Consider the following 10345-nt stretch of genomic DNA (forward strand, 5'->3'; position numbering starts at 1 on the left):
GCTCTGCTAAGCTCTGAGAAAGTTTAAGAAGTAAAGCTAGCTACACAAAGCTTCACACTAAAAATTGGTTTCAGGAATCAGGATTGCAGAATGGGTCTGAGGTGGCTGAAATAAATGACAGAACGATATAAATCAGAAGTCGAATTAAGAATATAAGAGCACTTTTAAGCAAAATGCCTGCTGAATGAAATAAATAACAGCTAAAAGCAAACACTCAACTGTAGCCAAGCAAATGACCTGAGAAGTAGTTGAAAACATGATGAGGGTCTAAGCAGTTAGCATCGCATCTTTGGACTTTTTTGGACCAATATTAGGCTGAAACATAGGTGCCGAAAATTGCGATTAGCCAAGAGAATTAACTGAATAACTGAAATCAGTAAAAAGTAGAAGAAAATAAGGAGGACATTTGCAGAAAGTCGCCTGTAAAACTTTAAAACCGCCATTAGCGCTCCATGTTGTGAATTTGGTAGGATGTGACCGGCCCTCCCTCGCCCCCTGCAGGTACGACCGTAACCTGATCCTGGCCCAGCGCTGGGGCATCCGCAAGGGGCTGATCATGGGCTTTTTCACGGGCTACATGTGGTTTATCATCTTTCTCTGCTACGCCCTGGCCTTCTGGTACGGCTCAGGCCTGGTGCTGGACTTGGAGTACACGCCTGGGACGCTGCTTCAGGTACAGGGGCCATGGGACCCTGGGGTCATGGGACCGTGGGGTCATATATGACCATGGATCTCTTCATGCTAACTATTTGGTGTTCGCTGGTGGGAATGCTGCTGCTGGTTGTGTTTTGATGTGTTTGTCTCTGGGGATGCGCTTGATTTGTTGAAGTGGAACACAACTTGAAGTAGTGTCACACATGTATTGAATCATAATTGTAGGCTTAATATTGAACAAGATTTTTTTTTTGGAGATTATTCCTAACAGGTGCAATGTGTAGGATTTAGGATTTAGTGCCATCTAGCGGTGAATTTGTAGATTGCAGGCAACTGAGTACCCCGCCTCACTCCTGCCTTTTCAATGAGAAGGTGAAGTTACGGTGGCCTGTAAGGTGCCAGTATGTACTTCCAAAAGGATGTCATGGTCTACGACACCAATGAGTAGCCAAGTGTCAAGGGAGGAGGTTTCTTGTCATAGCTGACAAGTAAGATAGCGATTATGATAATTAATAGTTCCATGTGTGGTAGCGTTCTAGTTGTCTGGCAGGAAACTGTACAAATATTGTAGTGGTTCATATTTGCATGGGATCATACACTAATGAAAACCTACTTCGAATATTATATTAAGTTTCTACCATTCCCTTTCACCTGATGTCACTTAATTCTACACAGTGCACCTTTAAGGCTGTGATGAAACGATTCACAATGAATGACAATAATATAATAATAATGTCAATATTAAACGTCGTATTTCGATGTTTTGCACATTCATGCGAGTGGGAGCTAAGTGCCAAAACTAAAACGCTAACAATGATTGGTTATTTATGACTATTCATGATTTATTTACAATTTGTTTATCGAGAACTGCCTGAAAACAAAGAGGCTTGAGTAGCAGAGGAGAAACGTCATGCCGTCGACCTACATAGCGAGCCCCAAACCCGGAGGAATGGCTGCTATTAGAGGGTTGACACGGCTCTCTCTGTGTTCCTGCTTCCCAAGGTGTTTTTCGGGGTTTTGATAGGTGCCATGAATCTGGGTCAGGCCTCTCCGTGCCTGGAGGCCTTCGCTTCGGGCCGAGGTGCTGCCACCATCATCTTTGAGACCATTGACAGGGTTCGTATCGTTGATGTGATGCTTTTTATTCAATTCAAACATTCCCCCGAGTCCCATCCATCCGAGACTAGTGTAACCCAAGGGCTTGTTTCTGCTCTGAATCCCTTCGGCCTGTGAAGAAATGAATGGCAAGAACATGTTGTCGGTTATGTTAGTTTAAGTTATGTTTAACTTTTTATTTTTTTATTACTGCATGCCTTTTTTCACAGGTCCTCATCACGCCTTAAAAACAATTTATAACGCGGCTATTTCATGTCACGGTACGGTAACGCTTTAAGAACTTCCATTCCGATATGTCCTCCGTTTTGTCCCAGGTGCCTGAGATCGACTGTATGTCGGAGTCTGGCTACAAGCTGGACAGGGTCAAGGGTGACATCGAGTTCCACAACGTGACCTTCCACTATCCCGCCAGACCGGAGGTCAAGGTACGGAGACACAGAATTAATGTGTTTGTATCGGAGTGGATAAAACTTGCACGCACTGTTATAGACCACACAAACACTTGAAAAAAATTCTTCATAATAATGAATCGTTTGATATAATTCTCCCTTCAAAACTTCAAAAATTCTCCCTTACAAACTGAGGCCTGTAATAACTGACAGTTTTGAGCAAATTGGCAGCAATTTCTGCAGCCACTCAAAGCTCTTTCACGATTGATTTTGTCTCCTAGTTATGTTGGTAACATCTTGTTATTGTGTATGTGTGTGTGTGTGTGTTTGTTTGTGCATCTGTGTGTGTGTGTTTGATTGTCTTTGTGTTTCTTTATGTGTGTGTTTGATTGTCTTTTGTGTTTCTTTATGTGTGTGTGTTTGATTGACTTTTGTGTTTCTATATGTGTGTGTTTGATTGTCTTTTGTGTTTCTTTATGTGTGTGTGTTTGATTGTCTTTTGTGTTTCTATGTGTGTGTGTTTGATTGTCTTCTGTGTTTCTTTATGTGTGTGTGTTTTATTGTCTTGTGTGTTTCTCTATATGTGAGTGTGTTTCCATCTCTATGTGTGAGTTTATGTTTATGTTTGTCTGTATGCATGTGTGTGTGCATGTGTGTGTGTGCATTTATGCATTTGTGCATTTATGTGTGGCTATCTATTTGTGTATGCACATGTCTGTCTATTTGTGTTTGTGTGCGTGTGTTTCTATGTGTGTGTGCTGAGGGCAGATCCTGGACCAGCTCAGCGTTGCGGTGAAGACCGGGGAGACCACAGCGTTTGTCGGGCCCAGCGGGGCGGGAAAGAGCACCGCCGTTCAGCTGATCCAACGCTTCTACGACCCGAAGGAAGGCATGGTAACAAAAACACCTCAGCACTCGAAAAGACCAACCCCTCTTTAGATGGTTTGGATAGTCTCATAATGAAGAACATCCATCTTCGTTGTAGGCTAGAGAATTGCAGTCTCATAATGGGTTTTTGCATCGGTAGAGGTTTTTTTCGGCGGGATTCCAGATATCTATCAGCGTTGCCAAGTAGCTTGTTGCCGGGAAAAAAAGGGCATTTGTTAGAATTACGATGTTTAGCCAATCACAGTGAAGACCACTCCCCCAGCGCCCAGCCTTTAACCTCAAGACAACAGTAACAAATTAGCCTCTTTCAAAATGGTGTAGAGGACATTGGATTAAATAGAAAAATAAAGAAACACCCCCCAAAACACATTAAAGTTGCGCACAAGGAAAGCATGTGTACGCCAGGTAAATAAAAAGAAAAAATTTGAACAGGGCTGCCGTTGAACTCTGGAGACTAACTGTGCCGCTACACACCCCTTAAAATACCCAAACGTCACCTTTGACCCCAAACTCCCTTCCATATCACTTTTCACCCCCTCCAAGCCTGATACAAACGACCCCCCCGCCCCCCTCCCCAGGCCCCCTCCCCCCCAACAGGTAGACAGGAAGCAGTTATCATCCATTACATAATTGCGCCGGTGGGCCTTAATGGTCTTATTCTGTCACTTTGATTGAGCGTAGAATCATGTTTCACACGCTTGGGAGAAAATTGCTTCTCTGTGTAAAAGGAAGGAGATGGGTGTGGCTGAGGGCCCAATCACATTGAGCCAACATGTGTGCAGAAAGCCGTAATAGCGAGCGAGAAATGCGGCGCTCCATGCTGGCCCACCCCCTACATCAGTCTCTTTGTGAAACCCAGAATCGAAAAGAACTGTCTGTTTCAGCGGCGTTTGTTCTGTGGTGCGTGATGGGGAGTTTCGGGAGTTTCGATCCACCTCGCCAAATTCAATCTTTTGGCGAAGTGGTGATTTCTGTACATTGGTTGGAATCATGCTTGTTCATTTAGTTTCTGTCTAGTTTCTACTATTTACTATTTAGGAGACACTTTTATGGTTGGTGAATTCGGACAGAGGTCCTTAAGGAAGGGCTTTAGGCTTTTTTTTAAAAGGCTTAAGGTTTGACTGAGGACATTGGGGTGGGAACCCAGAACCAAACCAACACCCTTAAAATACTGCAGACATCCATAAATGGTGACTCCAAAGACATATATAGATGCCTTGTGGACTGCTTCGGCCAGTGGCCGCTCTACGTCAATATCGTCGCCAGTGTCGCCACATTGGACTGGTAAAGACTGGCCTGAAAACAAATAAAAGTAAAGCTGGCAGCTGCGCTTTTCTTCTGGAAAAAAAGAAGGCACGTATTTCTCAACCAATGTTAATCAGTCATTTTTTATACCCAAGACGAGTTTATGATCTTCGTGGAGTACAATTCAATGTTTTGTCTCTGGTTACTGATAATCTTGATAGTTATGCTATCATCACTGCTAGACACTCAAGAGAGGAGTGTGTATCAAAGTTAGGCTGGCATGACCTTTTATCAGACTAACGTCATGGAAAATTGTCGAAAAGAATGTCAAGCATGGATTTGGCTTATATTCCTGGTGTTATAAACCAGAAATCAATTTTACTAGTAGATTAAAAGGTAGTTTTCCCTTTATAATGTTATTTAAAGAACTGAATATTAATATATTTAGTAATTTTTAAGATAATTCTAATCTATTTTAGATAATACAAATTATTATTCATTATAAATACAGATTTTTTTTTTTTATGTCTGAGCACTAAACTCCACCTATTGGGTTTTCCCCACAATCAGGTCACAGGATGAGGGTGTTCTAACCATTTATAGCGTCGGGAGTAAGATGAAACACTGAGCAGGTGTACCCTGCTGCCATGTCAGAGATCCTGACATGGTGTGCGTGTTGTGACGGCTGGCTTCGCCTGTGCACACGCAACACATGTGTGCAGCCTCACCCAGCACCGGAATCCGATCATTGTGACCCAACTCCACCATAACATTACAGGGATTTTCATCCCGAAATTCCGCAGCTCCCCTGTTCACTAGGGGTGGGAATCTCTTGGCAACTCGCGATTAGATTCCGATTATGAGGTCAACGATTAGATTCTGAAGCGATTATCGATGCATCTCGATGCAACAATTTTTTTTCTGTACATTCCCATGCGTGATTTTCAAATATATATATATACATCTGGGTTTGCTACTCAGAGTTTGCTAATCACTTCCTACTTTTGTGATGATCATTAAAGACATCAACAGATGAATTAACTTATCTAATATTTCATAAGAGAGAAAGCTTTTGTCACAAATATGACTTTCTATTAACAACGCAATAATCAATGCAGCTTGCATTATAACACAATATGGAAGCATGCAAAAAATAGGTTTCAGTTTTATTTTCTTTCTAATCTTTCTTTTCTATGTCATTAGAGGAAAAGCTGCTCTTGAATTAGAAGTTCTTGTGTCTGGCTGTGGGTTTGCGCGCATGCTATGCGTAGCCTGAATCGCAATCGTGTCACGACAAATCAGATTGGCCAACACACACTGAAGATAAATTTACTAATTTTACAATTACAAAAATGTAAAAAAAAAAATTACATAAAAAAAATCTTTTTTAATTCAGATTATTAATTTATCTGCATCGAGACAGAATCGTTCTAGCGAGAATCTCGATGCATCGAAGAATCTATTATTTTTCCCACCTCTACTGTTTACTTGTCTTGTCCTCTAAAAATGGCGGTGACGTTGGCGTATTTCAGCAAATGATAATGCATGTATATGTATATATATATATTTATGGGTTTCATCCCAGTTTTTGCTCCTCAAGTTTCTTTTGTTCCAGCCTTAAAACATTGATTGAACGTCGATTGCTCTATAGTGTCGGGGGCGGAGGCAGGAGGTTTACGGTTCTCGCATGTTCACACATCACACATCCATCCCCAGGTGACGCTGGACGGCCATGACATCAGAGGGCTGAACATCCAATGGCTGCGCTCGCTGATCGGCATCGTGGAGCAGGAGCCCGTGCTGTTCGCCACCACCATCGCCGAGAACATCCGCTACGGCCGCCCCGGGGTCTCCATGGACGACATCATCGCCGCCGCCAAGGAGGCCAACGCCTACTCCTTCATCATGGACCTGCCGCGGGTATGACCCCTCCCTGACCCCCCCCACCGGCACCTAGGGACGGACAAGATCCAAGTTCAGGTAGACAGGGGTGAAATGAGCCAGTCGGCCTGGACTGGACCAGATAATAGGAGGTTGCTCAGACTGGTCTAGACTGAGGAAGTGGTCTAAACTAGAGGAGATGGTCTAGAGGAGGTGGTCTAGACGGAGGAGGTGGTCTAGACTAGAGGAGGTAGTCTAGACTGAGGAGGTAGTATAGAGGAGGTGGTCTAGACTGAGGAGGTTGCCTAGACTGAGGAGGTGGTCTTGATGAGGTGGTCTACACTAGAGGAGGTGGTCTCGACTGAGGAGGTGGTCTAGACTGAGGAGTTGGTCTAGACTACAGGAGGTAGTCTAGACTGAGGAAGTGGTATAGAGGAGGTGGTCTAGACTGAGGAGGTGGTCTCGACTGAGGATGTGGTCTAGATTGTGGAGGTAGTCTAGACCAGTGTTTATCAACCTTTTTTGTGACACGGCACACCAACATGTTATCAAACGTGAAATTTATAAAAAAAACAAAAAAACAACACAGTAGCCTTTACATTTATTGTTCAAAGACTTAAAACTCACTCAGTGTGAAATCTGGGCCCGTTGAGATGCACACAAACGTGGTATCCTGGCAGAAATTGATGAGAGGCACACGCGTAGTTCCTCATCAATTGATCGCAGACGTTCTCTGATTTTAGTCTTTATTGCAGTTAGACTCGAAAAGCCAAGCTCGCAGAGGTATGTTGTGGAGAAAGGGAGCAATGTTGAGATAGCCTTGTTTGCCACGTTTGGGTATTCTTTGGCAGCAGTCAACCAAAAACTATCCAGCTGTAGGGCTGCATGGAGCAGTTTTAATGTGCAATCTTCTTTCAGTTCAATTAGTTGTTCTTGCTCCTGCAAAGTCAAATTTGTGTCTTTATCAACCACAGACCTATATGGGTCTGACCTAACCCAGTCAAATGAGTTGGTGTTGGCTGAGGGAAAATAAAAGGATATTTTCTCTTCAAGTGTTTTCAGGTGTTTTTTGATCAATTCGCACAAGGCTGAAGTGTTGACCGGTTCTTGCCATTTTTGGGCGGGGGGGAACATTTCGAGAGTGTCACCCCTTTCCAAATGCCGTCGCCAGAGGGAGATCCTTGAACGGAATCCGTTTATTTTGTCCGTGATGGAAAGAAGGTTTTCATCTCAACCTTAAATTCGCGCATTGAGTTCAATCAGATATGCAAACCAACGTATCTGCCATGTATGCAAGCCGCGCACACCATTCATCACTTGCAAGCAGCTTTGCGTCATCGAACCTCTTCTCTTCAGTCAAAAATATTTTTAATTCCTCCCTCAATTCGTATACGCGGGCCAGAACTTTTCCCCGGGACAACCACCGGACCTCCTATGGAGCAATAAGGCCTTATGCTCTGCTCCCATCTCCTCACACAAAATTGCAAACAGTCAGCTTTTCAGGGGTCTAGTTTTAATGTAGTAAAAACAACGTTATACAACCCACTGGCCAGCACCGTTGGCAAAGTTTTGGCAACAAGTGCCTCGCGTTATAAAAAGCAAGGCGTGACTACAAGGGGTTAGGGTTATTCTCTCGAACTCTGCTTATGAAGTGCACACACTTACACAACTCAACCACTGAAGTCCTCCTTGTTCAAGGTACTCTGATGTGACCCGAAAGATTTCCTCTCCTGTGGTTTTATCGGGCATTGCATCAATGCCATCAATCACTTCATCTGTTATTTATTGTTTGCATATCTGTCAATTAATTGCGCTGCCTACCGCCACCAACAGGCATATGGGAGTATTTACGTTGCATACCACCAACAGCGTGACCACGCACACTCGCCTCAGACTGGCTTACACGGAGTAGACCAATCTATATATTTTTTAACCAATGAAGTGAATTTGCATCGCTTTTCACGGCACACCTGTCCATCACTCACGGCACAGCAGTGTGCCGCGGCACAGTGGTTGAAAAACAATGGTCTAGTCTGAGGAGGTGGTCTAGTCTAGAGGAGGTGGTCTGGACTGAGGAAGTGGTCTAGACTGAGGAGGTGGTCTAGACTGAGGAGCCGGTCTAGTCTAGAGGAGGTGGTCTGGACTGAGGAGGTGGTCTAGACTGAGGAGGTGGTCTAGACTGAGGAGGTGGTCGAGACTAGAGGAGGTGGTCTAGACTGAGGAAGTGGTCTAGTCTAGAGGAGGTGGTCTAGAGGTGTTCTAGACTGCGGAGGTGGTTCAGACTAGAGGAGGTGGTCTAGTCTAGAGGTGGTGGTCTAGAGGAGGTGATCTAGACTGAGGAAGTTGTCTAGATGAGGTGATCTAGACGGAGGTTGTCTAGACTAGAGGAGGTGTTCCAGGCTCCAGCCCCGATCTAGAAAATATGGTGTTCAGCTAATTGATAGTCACCTGCTCCTGCGCTCCTGGGTGGATTCCCCCACCGCCGAGCTCTCATGCAAGGCTCATCACTCTTAACTGCTCCCAACTGGTTGCAGCCTTGAATAGCTGCCACCGCTGTGCGTGTGGGTGAGTGCTTGTGTGTGTGTGTGTGTGTGTGTGTGTGTGTGTGTGTGTGTGTGTTTATTTGTGTACTTGGGTTTATGAGAGCTATTAAGATCTATGGTGCTTTGAGTGGCCCCGGTGGTTAGAAAAGCGTTACAGTGTCATCTCACAAAGACGCAAATAAATAACAAAGTCTTCATTAGGCTGGGTTAGGGTTTGTTTACGTGGATTTTGGATCCAACGGCACTACAGCACTCTGGAGTCCTCTCAATAATGCGGAGGATGGGCGACAGAACATCCCATGATGCATTGTGATGTAAAAAGCCCCATAGTTTACCGTTTAGTCATCGGGAGGATGCTTTATTGGAACCAGCGGCGGTGGATTCAGATAAATGTCATGAAGCAGCATGCGAATGAGGTCAGGGCATCTTGCCCAAGGCTGCCTCCAGGTTACACTCTAGACAAGGGTGGGGGATCGAACATGGTTATTTTTGCCGGGGGTCGAACGCCCTTAACAACTACACCCCCCGTCCAATGATGTTCATATGGATGAGAACATGTATGATGTTCCATGCTTCTTAATTCTGTTTTTTCATCATTTTAAACTTCAAGTGGCAGGCAGGTGAATGGAAAAGAGTATAAACTACACACACGCATGCACACATACGCACGCACACACACATACTCACAAACACAAACACACAGACACACACACACACACACACACACACACACACACACACACACACACACACACACACACACACACACACACACACACACATAAATAGACACACAGTCCCACAAACACATACCCCCACACTCACGCAATCATACACACACACACACACACACACACACACACACACACACCCACACATACACATAAATACCCTCCACACACATGCACACTTACACACACACACACACACACACACACAAACACACGCACACAGTAAAACTCACACACAAGAACACACACTCACTCCTTCCCACATAAACACACACATGCCTACACCGACCGACCGACAGACGGACAGACCGACAGACAGACCACTGAATGGTCTCCATAAACCCGCCCCCCCAGAGGTTCGAGACGCCGGTGGGCGAGGGCGGCGGTCAGATGAGCGGCGGTCAGAAGCAGCGCATCGCTATCGCCCGGGCGCTGGTGAGGAACCCGCGCCTGCTGCTGCTGGACATGGCCACCTCCGCCCTGGACAACGAGAGCGAGGCCACGGTCCAGAGGGCCCTGGACAAGGTAGGAGCAGGGGGCCCGGCCCTCGCCGGACATTTCCTCTTTCTAGCGGTCGATGTTTTTGTGTCGGCCATTTTGTTTTGTTGTGTTGTTTGAAAGAAAAAAAAAATATATAATAATAATTCAATCAACGATCTGTGTTACCATACACACACAAAACACAACACAACAAGAAGAACACAAACAGGCGATGGTCCAGAAGGCCCTGGACAAGGTAGGAATGTGGTAGACCCCTCGCTGGAACCTTCCACCGTCTAGCTAGCAGTCGATGTTCGCTGACTCGTTTTGCCATTTTGTTTCGTTGTGTTGCTTATCTATCCGAATTCTATCCCTGATTCGTGTCCCCATACACACTCACAAAACACAACACAACAAG

General features: G+C 44.9%; 1 protein-coding gene across 1 annotated transcript; it reads left to right on the forward strand.

Annotated features, from left to right (window-relative positions):
- The first annotated feature begins 482 nt into the window (after positions 1-482).
- On the forward strand, positions 483-10080 carry LOC132456454 (bile salt export pump-like). The gene is made up of 6 exons (XM_060050805.1): positions 483-673; positions 1657-1770; positions 2085-2195; positions 2928-3053; positions 6009-6212; positions 9802-10080. The coding sequence occupies exons 1-6, from the start codon at positions 557-559 to the stop codon at positions 10063-10065; spliced, it is 936 nt and encodes a 311-aa protein (XP_059906788.1). The 5' UTR covers positions 483-556; the 3' UTR covers positions 10066-10080.
- Positions 10081-10345: the final 265 nt, after the last annotated feature.

Source organism: Gadus macrocephalus, chromosome 4, assembly GCF_031168955.1.
Source record: "Gadus macrocephalus chromosome 4, ASM3116895v1".
Classification (NCBI taxonomy): Eukaryota; Metazoa; Chordata; class Actinopteri; order Gadiformes; family Gadidae; genus Gadus; species Gadus macrocephalus.

Coding starts and splice junctions, on each gene's coding strand:
- LOC132456454 (XM_060050805.1), top strand. CDS start 557: ATGGGCTTTTTCACGGGCTACATGTGGTTTATCATCTTTCTCTGCTAC. Junction 1,771..2,084: donor TCTTTGAGACCATTGACAGG/GTTCGTATCGTT, acceptor GTTTTGTCCCAG/GTGCCTGAGATCGACTGTAT. Junction 2,196..2,927: donor CCGCCAGACCGGAGGTCAAG/GTACGGAGACAC, acceptor TGCTGAGGGCAG/ATCCTGGACCAGCTCAGCGT.